Below are 13,626 nucleotides of genomic sequence, written 5' to 3' on the forward strand. Positions count from 1 at the left end.
GTTTAATGGAACTTCGGGGACCATGATACGTAAATTCGTAAATGAACACTCCAATGATTGGGACCTAGTGTTGCAGCAGTTGCTTTTTGCCTACAGGACTGTACCACATCCCAGTTTAGGGTTTTCGCCATTTGAACTTGTGTATGGCCGTGAGGTTAAGGGGCCATTATAGTTGGTGAAGCAGCAATGGGAGGGGTTTATGCCTTCCCCAGGAACTAACATTCTAGACTTTGTAAGCAACCTACAGAGCACCCTCCGACACTCTTTAGCTCTTGCTAAAGAAAACCTAAATGATGCTCAGGAAGAGCAAAAGGCCTTGTATGATAAACATTCCAGAGAACGGTCCTTCAAAGTAGGAGACCAAGTCATGGTCTTAAAGGCGCTCCAGGCCCATAAAATGGAAGCATCGTGGGAAGGACCATTCACGGTCCAGGAGCGCCTAGGAGCTGTTAACTATCTCATAGCCTCCCCCACCTCCAACATAAAGCCTAAGGTATACCATGTTAATTCTCTTAAGCCCTTTTATTCCAGAGAATTAAAGGTTTCCCAGTTTACAGCCCAGGAAACAGATAACGCGGAGTGGCCTGAAGGTGTCTACTATGAAGGAAAAAGTAATGGTGGCGTGGAAGAGGTGAACCTCTCCGCGACCCTTGGAGGTCTGCAGCAGCAGCAGATCAAGGAGCTGTGCACTAGCTTTGCGCCAATGTTCTCAGTCACCCCAGGGTGGACCGAATGGGCATACCACTCCATTGACACAGGTAATGCTCACCCAATTAGAACCCCACCCTACCGGGAGTCACCTCATGCCCAAACTGCTATAACAGGGAGATCCAGGACATGCTACAGATGGGTATAATACGCCCCTCTAAGAGTTCATGGGCATCTCCAGTGGTTCTAGTTCCCAAACCAGATGGGGAAATATGCTTTTGCGTGGACTACTGTAAGTTAAATGCTGTAACTCATCCTGACAACTATCCAATGCCACGCACAGGTGAGCTATTGGAGAAACTGGGACATGCCCAATTCATCTCTACCTTAGACTTAACCAAGGGGTACTGGCAAGTACCACTAGATGAACCTGCCAAGGAAAGGTCAGCCTTCGTCACCCAGGCAGGGGTGTATGAATTTAATGTACTCCCTTTCGGGCTGCGAAATGCACCCACCACCTTCCAAAGACTTGTAGATGGTCTCCTAGTGGGATTGGGAGAATCTGCAGTTGCCTATCTCAATGATGTGGCCATTTTTTCTGATTCATGGGCAGAACACCTGGAGCACCTGGAAAAAGTCTTCGAGCGCATCAGGCAGGCAGGACTAACTGTTAAGGCTAAAAAGTGTCAAATAGGCCAAAACAGAGTGACTTACCTGGGGCACCAGGTGGGTCAAGGAACTATAAATCCCCTACAGGCCAAAGTGGATGCTATCCAAAAGTGTCTAGTTCTGAAGTCAAAGAAACAGGTCCAATCCTTTTTAGGCTTGGCCGGATATTATAGACTATTTGTACCACACTACAGCCAAATCGCCGCCCCACTGACAGACCTAACCAGAAAGAAACAGCCAAATGCAGTTTGGTGGACTGATGAGTGTCAAAAGGCCTTTAACCAGATTAAGGTGGCACTCATGTCTGACCCTGTGCTAAGGGCCCCAGACTTTGACAAACCGTTCCTAGTAACCACAGATGCATCCGAGCGGGGCGTGGGAGCAGTTTTAATGCAGGAAGGACCGGATCAAGAATTTCATCCTGTTGTGTTTCTCAGCAAGAAACTGTCTGAGAGGGAAAGCCACTGGTCAGTCAGCAAAAAGGAATGCTACGCCATTGTGTACGCACTGGAAAAGCTACGCCCGTACGTTTGGGGACGGCGTTTCCAACTACAAACAGACCATGCTGCGCTACAGTGGCTTCATACCGCCAAGGGGAATAACAAAAAAATTCTTCGGTGGAGTTTAGGTCTCCAAGATTTCAATTTTGAAATACAACACATTTCAGGCGCTTCTAACAAAGTGGCTGATGCACTTTCCTGGGAAAGTTTCCCAGAATCAACTGGTTAAACATTGTTCTTGGAAAGTGAAACATATTGTTAGTTTTTATATAATCAGTAGTATGCCTAAAGGTGCATGTGCCTTATTAACTCTGTTTTCTCCTAGAGCTCCAGGAAGAAATCACAGCCAGTGTGGAACCGGCTGTCCAACACTATCTGTGATTTGGGGGGCGTGTCATAACTATAAAGGGAAGGGTAACAGCCCTCCTGTGTACAGTACTATAAAATCCCTCCTGGCCAGAGACTCCAAAATCCTTTTACCTGTAAAGGGTTAAGAAGCTCAGGTAACCTGGCTGACACCTGACCCAAAGGACCAATAAGGGGACAAGATACTTTCAAATCTTGGTCGGGGGGGGGAAGGCTTTTGTTTGTGCTCTTTGTTTGGGAAGTTGTTCGCTCTTGGGACTAAGAGGGACCAGACATCAATCCAGGCTCTCCACATCTTTCTGAACAAGTCTCTCATGTTTCAAACTTGTAAGTAAACAGCCAGGCAAGGCGTGTTAGTTTACCTTTGTTTTCTCAACTTGTAAATGTACCTTTTACTAGCGTGTTTATCTCTGTTTGCTGTAACTTTGAACCTAAGGCTAGAGGGGGGTCCTCTGAGCCCTTTAAGTTTGATTACCCTGTAAAGTTATTTTCCATCCTGATTTTACAGAGATGATTTTTGCCTTTTCTTTAATTAAAAGCCTTCTTTTTAAGAACCTGATTGATTTTCCTTGTTTTTAGATCCAAGGGGGTTGGATCTTGATCCACCAGGAGTTGGTGGAAGGGAGGAGGGGGAATGGTTAATTTCTCCTTGTTTTAAGATCCAAGGGGTTTGGATCTGTATTCACCAGGGAATTGGTGAAGAGTCTCTCAAGGCTTCCCAGAGAAAGGAATTAGCCTCGAGTGTGATGGCAGCGGACCAGATCTAAGCTGGTAGTTAAGCTTAGAAGTTGCAGGTGGGCCCCCACATTTGTACCCTAAAGTTCAAAGTGGGGAAGCAGCCTTGACAAAAGGGGTAGCAGGCTGTTCTGGGTAGCAGGCTGTGGTGTCTTCCCTTTATCCCCAGAAACCTACAGCTAGGTAAGTGGTGGAGGGCAGACACATTTGGAGAGAAGTGTGGGTGTACTTTAACTTAATAATGTATAACCCAAGAATGATTTGGTTTCAATCCAGGGATGGGAAATGTTCTGTTGTGGGTGACAGGGAGATTCTTTAAAAAGAAATGACCTCTCCTTAGAAAAGCAAAATAGACAACTGGGGTCAAAAACATACATTAAAAACAGTTAATAGAAATAATTGAGTATTGTCAGACAAAAACAAAGTAAATAGAATGATGCATTGCAGCATTTTCGTGGGAGGAGTGTCATTGACACATTCTGGAGTGTGCAGGTCAGGTGCATGATCCAAAAAGAATGTAAACTGTAAACAATATTTTACTGTCTTAAAGCTTTTAAAAGGCAAACCAGTTTTAGCTGCTAAACATTTCATTTATATGTATTTGTCTTATTAATGTCCCTGAATAATGTGTAAAGAAGCCTTTCTTGTGCCACTTGGTAAATTACTTTGTACATTCTATGTAATATTCCCATGCAAAGTATATTTGTCACAGTATTATTATGGATATAATGACAAACTGTGAATATGAAGCAGACAATCTGTCCTTTGAGGAAAGGAAAGGCATGATAAAATAGGATAGTTGCTCCATCTAGTGTTTAATATTTAGTGAACATTCGCAAAATCATATACTTTTATTCTTCATATAAACTAGGTTTTTATTTTAAATAAATGTTTTCATGATATATTAAAAAGGGGTTATGCCAGACTTTGCTTTTCAGTTCATTCTCTTTGTATTTTCAGCAGTATCTAATTTTGGATTTTGTGTTGTAGAAAATAGAAATAACTGTTTTAAGAGGTTAATTTAGTTAACATATGTTGTTTCAAATAGGCCTTCACTGAGCTGCAAATTGTGTAAACCCTAGCTGTGTGCAGGTTGACAAGCACTTTATCTCCAGCTCTGTGGATTGTTTGACCCTTATCCACTTGTTTATGATTTAGTGCTTGCTGTTCTCTATTATATAACCATACTTAACTAGTTTAAAATGGGAGGATTCAGGTGTCTGAAATTTTACTGGTGTTTTTGTGCGGGCAACGTTAATGAAGAGGAGCAAACAAAATCACATTTTGATGTAAACATAGGGTGGCTTGCTGTAGACTAAGTCCAAGTACATATGTAAATCAATGGATGTGACATTAATACAGCTTGATAGCACCTCACTTTTGCTGTCAATGGCTGAAGATATAAAGCAGCATAATTTTAATCCATGATGACTTCTGGCTGGTTGTCAGATTGATATCGTCCTCATCCTATAATGGGTGACCTCAAGCACCAGTGGAAAGGGATGAAGAACAGGTCCTCTCAATATATGTGCCAATTCAGAGAGACGTACTATGAGTAGGTCTCTGATAAATGGGGTAAAGTGTACAAATGTAGTGGGGGAGCAAGAAGTTAGAAATAGCAGTTTGGCTGACACACTGAGGATTCAGCCAAGGGCCACCAGAGCTAAAAGCAAGAGCTTAAATAGTTTGTTCTAAAGAGACAAAGCTCCCTAGTTGGGGAATATAAAAACTCATCTCCTTTATAGAGTGCCCCAAAGGTAGATCTGTAGCACTGACTTGCCTTTGGATTACACAGACTGTTACCAGATTTCCCTGTTACTTTGGAGTATACTCATTTATTAGGGTTACTCTTCTGGGTGGGGGTGGGAGGTTTCTGTACTTCTGTCAATGTACTGCTTGTGTCACTTGTGTTCTCATACGGAGCTCTACTTCTCCCTTCTGCAAGTTCCCTCCAAATGGAGCTATCCTACAGGCTCTAGGTTACCCAGGGCTGGGTTCTTCCAGCCCCAGAATCAGATGAACACACACATTAAAGAGAATGTCTGAGAGGACTGGGTTAATCACCAATCATAGAATATCAGGGTTGGAAGGGCCCTCAGGAGGTCATCTAGTCCAACCCCCTACTCAAAGCAGGACCAATCCCCAATTTTTGCCCCAGATCCCTAAATGACTCCCTCAAGGATTAAACTCATAACCCTGGGTTTAGCAGGCCAATGCTCGAACCACTGAGCTATCCCTCCCCCCCAGCTGATCCCTGACCTCAGCAGGCTGGGTTGAGCAGCACTTCCATGCTGCCACCCTCATATGCCCCAGGTTCAGCACATCCCTATCCCCACTTTCATGTTACAATTGTTCTGGTAGTAATCCATTTGATGAGCAAACCCCACAGGATTTCCGGGTGCTGCAGGGATCTTTTGCTTAGGTACGAGGAGTGTTGCTGCAGAGAGAGAGAGAGAGAGAAGTAACTAGCTTAATCATGAAAGTTATTTATTGCCAGGTAATAACTACAAGGGGAGCCAAAAAACAAAACAGTTATAATATTAAATCTAACTTAAATTTGATTACAAAAGTCAGGTTTAGAAAACTATAACTGATCACACAAGTCAGGTTCAGAAGGCTATACCTAAACAGAGAGAGAGAGAGAGTTAGGTTCTCACCACTCTATGAAGCTTGAATTGATCAGGGTTCCCAGGTGGTGGTGGTAGCTATGGGTCCAGAGTGCTGGAGACAGGCAGAGCCCCCAGCACGATCAGTGAGGAGAAGAGGAAGTCGGAATGGAACTGATACAGATTTTGGATCCAGGAATCAGAGCACTTGAGCATGGATATGGTTTTTTGTAGCGAAAGAAGAGTGGTTCAAGGGAGAACGCTAGGTTTGTTTGTGGGTAAACGTATGGCTCTTGGGAGTATACCAAAGTTGTTTTGTTCAGGGTAGAGAATAGGAACTGATCATTCCCTGGGTATGGGTGGTGTTCCTTCGAGGGAGCTCACAATGTAATTAGGCAGCTTCAGTATTTTGGATACCAATAAAGGATTTATTACTCAAATTGGTCTGATAACTACTGAGCTGGGTGTGTGCAGGTGTGGGTTTATTAACATCTGGAGCAGAGATTCCCCATCATGCAGTGCTTTCCTGCTTTTCTGGTCCCAGAGTTCCATGCAGTTCTTGCTTTGGAATCTCTGTTCTCCACTCTGTATGCTAATGGGGATGCCTCCCTCTCCTAACTTCGATGCAAATAAGGCTAGGGGAGTTTCCTTGATCCTGTCACTCTTGTCTGGAGGGGTTTAGGTGTATCTTCCACTGCCTTTTCATTGCTTTGTGTAAATCTTTCTTCGGCTTGGCTTTGGTTCAAGCAGAGGCTGGGGAGGGAGAAGGTCTTTTGTGAGTCAGACAGGCTGGGTACTGCGCCCTGGTTCCCTAAGAACACAGAGCAGCTAGGTAACAAGTCACAATATTCAGAGATGCTGTGTAGAAGTGCCCTTTCTACCTACACTACTTCTCTCTGAATTGTCACATATACACCTCTACCCCGATATAACGCTGTCCTCAGGCGCCAAAAAATCTTACTGCGTTACATCGAACTTACTTTGATCCACCGGAGTGCGCAGCTCCCTCTTCCCCCCCCAACCCCCGGAGCGCTGCTTTACCGCATTATGTCCGAATTTGTGTTATATTGGGTTGCATTATATCGGAATAGCGGTGTACTAAGAAGACCTGTTTTTCGTCCCCTTACACTGGTGCTTGAGGTCACCCATTTTAGGATGAAGGAGATATCAGTCTGACAACCAGCCAGACATCGTCATGGATTAAAATTATGCTGCTTTATATCTTCAGCCATTGACAGCAAAAGTGAAGTGCTAGCAAGCTGTATTAATGTCACACCCACTGATTTACATATGTACTTGGATCTACTACTCTACTGCAAGCCACACATTTTCACTGGGCCTCAGCTCAAAATGGTTGCATATGCACTTCAATGACATTCAAGTTATGAGCCTATATGTGTGAAAGTTTGAATAGCTCATGCCCATAAATCCCCAAATGATCTTGCAATTTTAGTGTGCCTCTACATACAGTGTAACTTTCAAAATAGCCCTCACTTCCTGCACATAAATAAATGCTTAATACAAAAGATTGGCTTCTACAAAATGTTCTTTGAAAATCAGGACCATAATTAGACTAAAAATTGCCTTGCTTTTCTTTGTTGGATAAGGCATGCAAATTTGACTGTTGAGTGATTTAGATAATTGTACTTTAGCTTTATGGACTCAGATACTCCAGTGATGATGCATTCAAAATGTCTGGATAGATAGCTGTCTGTCCATATTTTCTTAATTGTTATTACTTATTTTTATTATGATAGCATCCAGGAGCCCAAATCAGGATCAGGGTTCCTCTGTGTTCAGTGCTTTACAAATACACTGTAAAGGCAGTCTTTTTTCTGAGGAGGTTAAAATCTAGATTAAGACATGACAAAAGTGGGTGTAACAGACACTTGGAAGGAATAGGCATGGAGGAGAGGCTATAATTCATGTATCTGTGTGCACAGATAGTTTTAAGTCATTCAATTCCTTTTTTGACTTTTGAAATATAAGTAAACAAATGATAGATATCCAAGGTCACTGGTGGTCATCTACGTAGTCATCATCAATTGGCAGTTTCCTGTAGGCATCACAGTAGATGTGGGTCTTGAGGAAAGATTTGAAAGAAAGGGTAGTGATTTTACTGACTAGCTCAGAAAAGTGTGCTATGTATAAGAAACAGCAGAGAAGAAAGTGTGAAGATGCTTGTGGGAGAGTAGGTAAACAGGATCAAGGCTGACAGAGCTGGTGAAATGGAAATGGTGTCTGAGAGTCGTAAGATACAGAAGTAGGTAAGTAGAAAAGAACTAAGTTGTGAACTGCCTTAAAGGTAAAGGTATTTGATTCAGTGGAGGGACTAACACCAGATGACACTGTTAGAACAAAAGACCATGAGGGTGGCCTCAGCAGCAGAGTTTTGAATGGAGCTGATAAGCAGTAAGGTAAAAGGGAGAGAGGTAAGGATGGTTGAAAAAAGGAGTTGCAGTAATGAAGATAAGGGATGATAAAAGCCTATATGAGATTTCAAATGGTATAGACAGAGTGTAAAGGTCAGATCTTTGGCATACTGTGGAGAAAGAAGAAGCAAGATTTTAATACAGCCAGGCTGTGTTAGGCTACAGGAGACGGTAGAGTAAAAGACAGCACCTTGGTTAAGGGTGGTGGCATGGAGACACACATTCTGCAGCTAGAAAACCAAAGCCTGCCCACTACTTAAGGGAAATAATTTCAAAGACAATAAATTATTAGATTTTTAAATATATGCCAGGCAAAAGCCCATTTTAAAGTCAGGGAATTATTTAGAGAAATTGTCTGAAGTAATTTGATTTTGGGTTCTATAGAGCAGCTGCTTTCGTCCCAGTGTTTTTAAATCTACATAGACTCTCTTTGCATTCTTTCTCCACCTGTGCTGGCAAGAGGACTGGAGAGGGAGGCATATCTTTAACCGTTTGGTGTAGAGACTAAATCAACTTGCAGCTTCATGACTCCTCCATGCTTCACAGCAAATGAGGTCCCTGCACATAATAAACCTGGTCCTAAATGCACCTTCATTTTGAACTCCTCTCTTTCTGACAAAAGGTGAATCAGTGTTGCAGGGATGGTGAAGAAATAACCTCCATTTAAAAAAGCAGCTATAAAAGTACTGAAAAGTGTGTGTGTGGGGGGAGGGGGAACAGAAAATAATTCCACGTGGTACTAAATTTTTAATTTTTTTTAAAGGTCAGGTGACTGGCAACTAGAGCTCATATAAATCAATTGGGAAAGACTCCCTCCGTCCTCCGGACTCAATCCTACATATCAGCTTAGTAGAGGGTAGAATCAGAACCTTTGTGGTATGAAGGCTACAAGTGCATCTGTAAACCCAGAGAGAAGCCTTTCTCCCTAATTGAGACAGTAGCTTGTCTTAGCTGTGAAAGTCATTTTTTGCATATTTTACAAAGAAAGTCAGCTCATAAATCTGGAATGTGAAAGAAACCTGGATGTGAAAGAGGAGTTGTCTGTTCAGTCAACAGATTAGTATAAAAAACTAGGAAGTATTTGTAGGTTTACGGAAGGGCTCCTGAGTTTTACAGTTGACAGTTAAGCTGCATTCCAGGAGATACCACATATCTAGAGCTTCTGTTTCTGATGGCAATCACCACTTTGTTCCTATTTAATTCATAATTCTGGTTGAAACACCTGGTATAACATCTTTGCTGTGATTGCTGATTTTAAGTCTTACGTATAAAGAAAAGATTTTCTTTTATTTCTCTACATCTCAGGTTTGACGTCGATACAACAGAACTACACAGCTGGATGACCCGCTCAGAAGCTGTACTTCAGAGCCCCGAGTTTGCAATATATAGAAAAGAAGGCAACCTGTCAGACCTCAGAGAAAGAGTCAATGTAGGAAAATATACTCTCATATTTGTTTGTCAATTTGTATTAATTTTTCAAAGTACTTTCAAAGTCCAAATCTAAAAAAGTTGAACTGTAGATTGGCAAACATTGATTGACCATACACAGCCAAATTTTCAGATATGCTCATTAATTTTGTGTGTGCCAGATTTTGGCTGGCAGCTTGATATATGTTGTGCCTGAGGTGGTGTTGATCAATACATCCAAGTCCACACACTTTTAACTTGTACAGCAGATGTGTACAAGCCTAAATGATTGCACGCTATGTATACAACCATACTACTACTCTTTTCATTTTAGTATTTTTATGTTAGGATCACATATTAAAAAGCAAAGTCATATTATACTATATGTAAAGGAAGAATCAGTATTTCAGAATCTAGTAATAGTGTTCTAGTAAAGATCCCAAATATTAACAATCATAATGCTCAGTTGAATTTAAACAAGTCTGGCCATGGTAGCATGGAACACTTGAAAAATGATTCTTTAATCTTCTATGGCCTCAGTGATGATTTTGCAGTGTGTAAGCCATTGCACTGTGGGTGTTTTTCACACACTCTGAATTTAGTCTGTTAAACACTAAAATATTTGAATACTTGGAAATAATTTGATTTTTGAAAATAGTTGCAAAAATTATCTGCTTTATTCTGAGTACGAGAAGGAGAAATCCATGTCTAGCTAGCTATTACACTCAAAGCCTGTGATATTTTACAAATGTGTTTGTTTAAAATTAATAGATATAAATTCTTACTCCATGTACTGCAAATGGAGCAGGATTACCAACACTAAATCATTTCTGCTATATGTTTGTCTTCCTGTCTGTCTCTCCATCTTAAATCAGCTCTGATAAGATGAAGGAACATTGAATTTCAGCCCTCCAGAAGTATACATTCAAAAGTTTCTTGTTATCTCACTTACCTCGCAGTGGTTTGTGTTTAATCAATAGTCTCCATGGCAATACTGGAAGAAAGCACTGAGAGGTCTGTGGTATACTGAAAGCAGCTTTCTGATGCCACCTGCTCATTTTTGTGTACTTGGAAATGCATTTTTCTAAAGTAATATTAATAATTATATGGTAAATGATTTTACTCTGACCATTTTCTATCTGCTCCATGAAATGTGCACATATTAAAAACAAAACTGGCATGATACATGTAGAAGATATGATGGATGCAGGCATTTGGCTATTAGAGTGACTGGGACAATTTAATGAATAAAGAGATAGTCACTTAATTTTCTGAGCGCTTCACCCATTATACTATTGTTTTTTTAAATAATGGAAGGTTCCCTTTGTTTCCATTTTTAGGAGCATAACCATCTCAAAGTTGGCAAATTAGCTCTTGCCTGGACCTTTGTAATTATTCTGAACAATTGCACAATCAGATGCCCTTAGCCAATAAGATGTTCCCCTTCCTAATGTCAGTTTTATACTACTTTATAATATCCTTAAGGGATTCAGGAGCCATGGTTTGTTCACCTGCCTCCTCCTTTCCTTCCTTTGTTCCCAATGAGCCGGTGATCTATGTCCCTGCAAGTGAGAGATGAAGGTAGGTGAACCACAGACCTACTTTGCTCCCAACTGTGGTTCCCAGCAGCTCTTGCCTCAGACTCTAGTTGGGCTCCTATACTTCCTCCTCTTTTGTTGTTGGTGAGCCAGAGTTTGGGGGTGGGAGGAGCACCAGCTTTTCAGATCTCTATGCCAAAAGATATATATGATTACATGGGAGTGTGCTGGATTGGATTCCTGCATAGTCCTCCCCTCCATTTTGGTCCCCCCAGATACTGTAACATTGGAAGTTGGGTTCAAGGGATTGGAGACAACAGGATCTTTCAGATCTTCCATAGACAACCTTAGAAAGTGAGTAGTAGCATGATTGAGAAGCTTGTTTCCAATTACCTGTGCTGGAAAACAATGCAGAAAAATCTGTTTCTGAGATCAAAGATTGGGATGCAGGGTAGGGGAAAAAATGAAGGACTTCCTCTTCTAAAAAGAAAGGGGAGAAATAACAAACATTATTGTCTCAGGTTATAATACTGAAAATCTTTTTATAAAGACCACAGGTGAATTAAGTTTGGAGGAACATCTTTATTTTTAAAAGTTTACATTTTGCCTTGAGTAACTCCACATTTGAAGGTCTACAGGTTGAAGGTGCAGTTTGGTAAATAAAGGGGGGGGATAGCTCCCTTTGATGGACACCCTACCAGACAGTTAGCTGTAAAATCCCTCTTGGAAGCTGTTCTTTACTTGCTTTACCTGTTAAGGGTTAAAAAGTCCCCGAGGTAAAGAAAAAAAAGTGGGCCCCTGACCAAAAGAGCCAATGGGAAGGCTAGAACTTTTTAAAATGGGGAAAGAAACTTTCCCTTTGTCTGTTGTTCTCTGGGCTGCAGGAACATGGAGTAGCAATGCTATAAGCAGAAATGCCATGTAAGGTTTGAAAAGTATTTTCCATACCTAGAAGGAATCATTTGGCTAGGGAATGTTTAGTTAGTCACTATCAGGTTACTTCTTTATTTTGGCTTGTGGATCTCCACTGTGCTAATCCCCAGATGCTTTTGTTTGCTTGTAACCTTTAAGCTTAACCCCCAAGAAAGCTATTTTGGGTGCTTAATTTTTGGAATTGCTCTTTTAAAATCTAGCAAAAGCCTACGTTCCAGATGTATTTTCTTTCTTTTTGTTTTTAATAAATTTTACCTTTTTTTGAGAACAGGATTGGATTTTTGGTGTCCTAAGAGGTTTGTGCATATGCTGTTTGATTAGTTGGGGGCAACAGCTAATTTCCTTTGCTTTCTTTCTCAGCTCTTCCCTGGAAGAAGTGTGTGTGAAAGGGCTTGACGGTGCCCCACAGGGTGGAATTCCCAAGTGCTCCTTCCTGGGTTCAAGGGTTTTTTTTTTTTTGCATTTAGGTGGTGACAACCTTGGGAGTTTAATACAAGCACGGAGTGGGCCCCCACCTTCTATACTCAAAGTGACAGAGTGGGGATTCAGCCTTGACAATAGGGGAAACTTTTAAAGATCATTGGTGACAGCTAGCGGCTGAAATCTGTACTGGACACTGCTCAGCTGCTGGCAGAAGTAAAGTAAGGGCAAGTTTTTAAACAGCCAGATTTGAAAACTTGCCTATACTTGATTTTTTTTCAGACACAACCTCTCTCTCCTTGGAAATGGAAGCAGAGGTGGGAAGTGGCAGCCAGCACCTTAAATTAACAAGAGCTTTCACAACTGCTGGCTGCCAGTTCTCACTTTTATTTCTGTGGAAATAAGGGTCAGAACAAGGAAAAATAAGATGATGGGGTATGGGCTGCCTGCTGAACTCTGCATCTCCAGCATCAAAAGTCAGCTATTGACTAGGACCATTTAATTACAAATGTTAAGATAAAAATGACAAACATTATAGAAATGATGATTCAATGAGGCTGTCTGTATACATGTATTATACTGTTACACACACACACACACGCCTACATCTGTAAATATATATAGGCATGCGTACACATGTGCATATGTACACACACACTGGGTTTATTCACACACAGAAATGGAGAGAGATTATGGATCTGATCCAAAGTCCACTGAAGTCAATGGGTATCTCTTTATTTTGGTCTTATATGGTGCTTTATCAGGAATACATGGTTATGTGGTATGAAGGTTTCATTATGGGATGGCCATATAAGTAATGCACGTAATCTAAAATGAATGCCAATAAAACCTTTTACCCCATTCCACACCTTCATGAATTCTGTATGTGATATGTACATTACAGAAAACAATTTTAGCAATGCTTTAAAGTGTTCCTTGTTCAGCTATTATGACAGGTTCCTTTGTTACTGTGAATCCTAATGTAAAGGGTTTAGATGGAGAAAATAATGAAAATTAACTAGACAGAAAAGTTTAAGAAGTTGTCCAAGGTTGAGAATATATATCAATAATTTAACAATAAAAATCTTTACAATGATGTAGTTAGTGACGAAGATACCATTTAGAAGCCTGAAAATTCAGAGTTGAAGTTAAACTTACCAGAAACCCAAACTTTAGCAAATATGGGAGAATCCACAAAGTACAATGATCAAACCACTTAAATTTGGCCCCTTACCAATCTCAAGCTCCTAAATTCTCTTGTTTCCTTGTATAGCTGCCTTTTATAGCTACTTTACAGATATATTGTGTTTGGATCAAAACCTTTTAAAAAGAAGTTGAATTCTGCAGCTTGTAGCTTAGGACTTGTCCTCAC

At 41.0% G+C, this 13,626-nt stretch overlaps 1 protein-coding gene across 9 annotated transcripts in view; it reads left to right on the forward strand.

The window, feature by feature from the left end:
* DMD (dystrophin) overlaps positions 1 to 13,626 on the forward strand; it is a 1,855,422-nt gene that overhangs the window by 643,680 nt on the left and 1,198,116 nt on the right. For all 9 annotated transcript variants that reach the window (XM_034754682.1, XM_034754655.1, XM_034754674.1 and 6 more), the window contains one exon: positions 9,262 to 9,385. In XM_034754682.1, the coding sequence (XP_034610573.1) occupies positions 9,262 to 9,385 (124 nt within the window). The remainder of the gene's footprint in view (positions 1 to 9,261; positions 9,386 to 13,626) is intronic.

The sequence above is a fragment of the Trachemys scripta genome, chromosome 1, assembly GCF_013100865.1.
Source record: "Trachemys scripta elegans isolate TJP31775 chromosome 1, CAS_Tse_1.0, whole genome shotgun sequence".
Classification (NCBI taxonomy): domain Eukaryota; kingdom Metazoa; phylum Chordata; order Testudines; family Emydidae; genus Trachemys; species Trachemys scripta.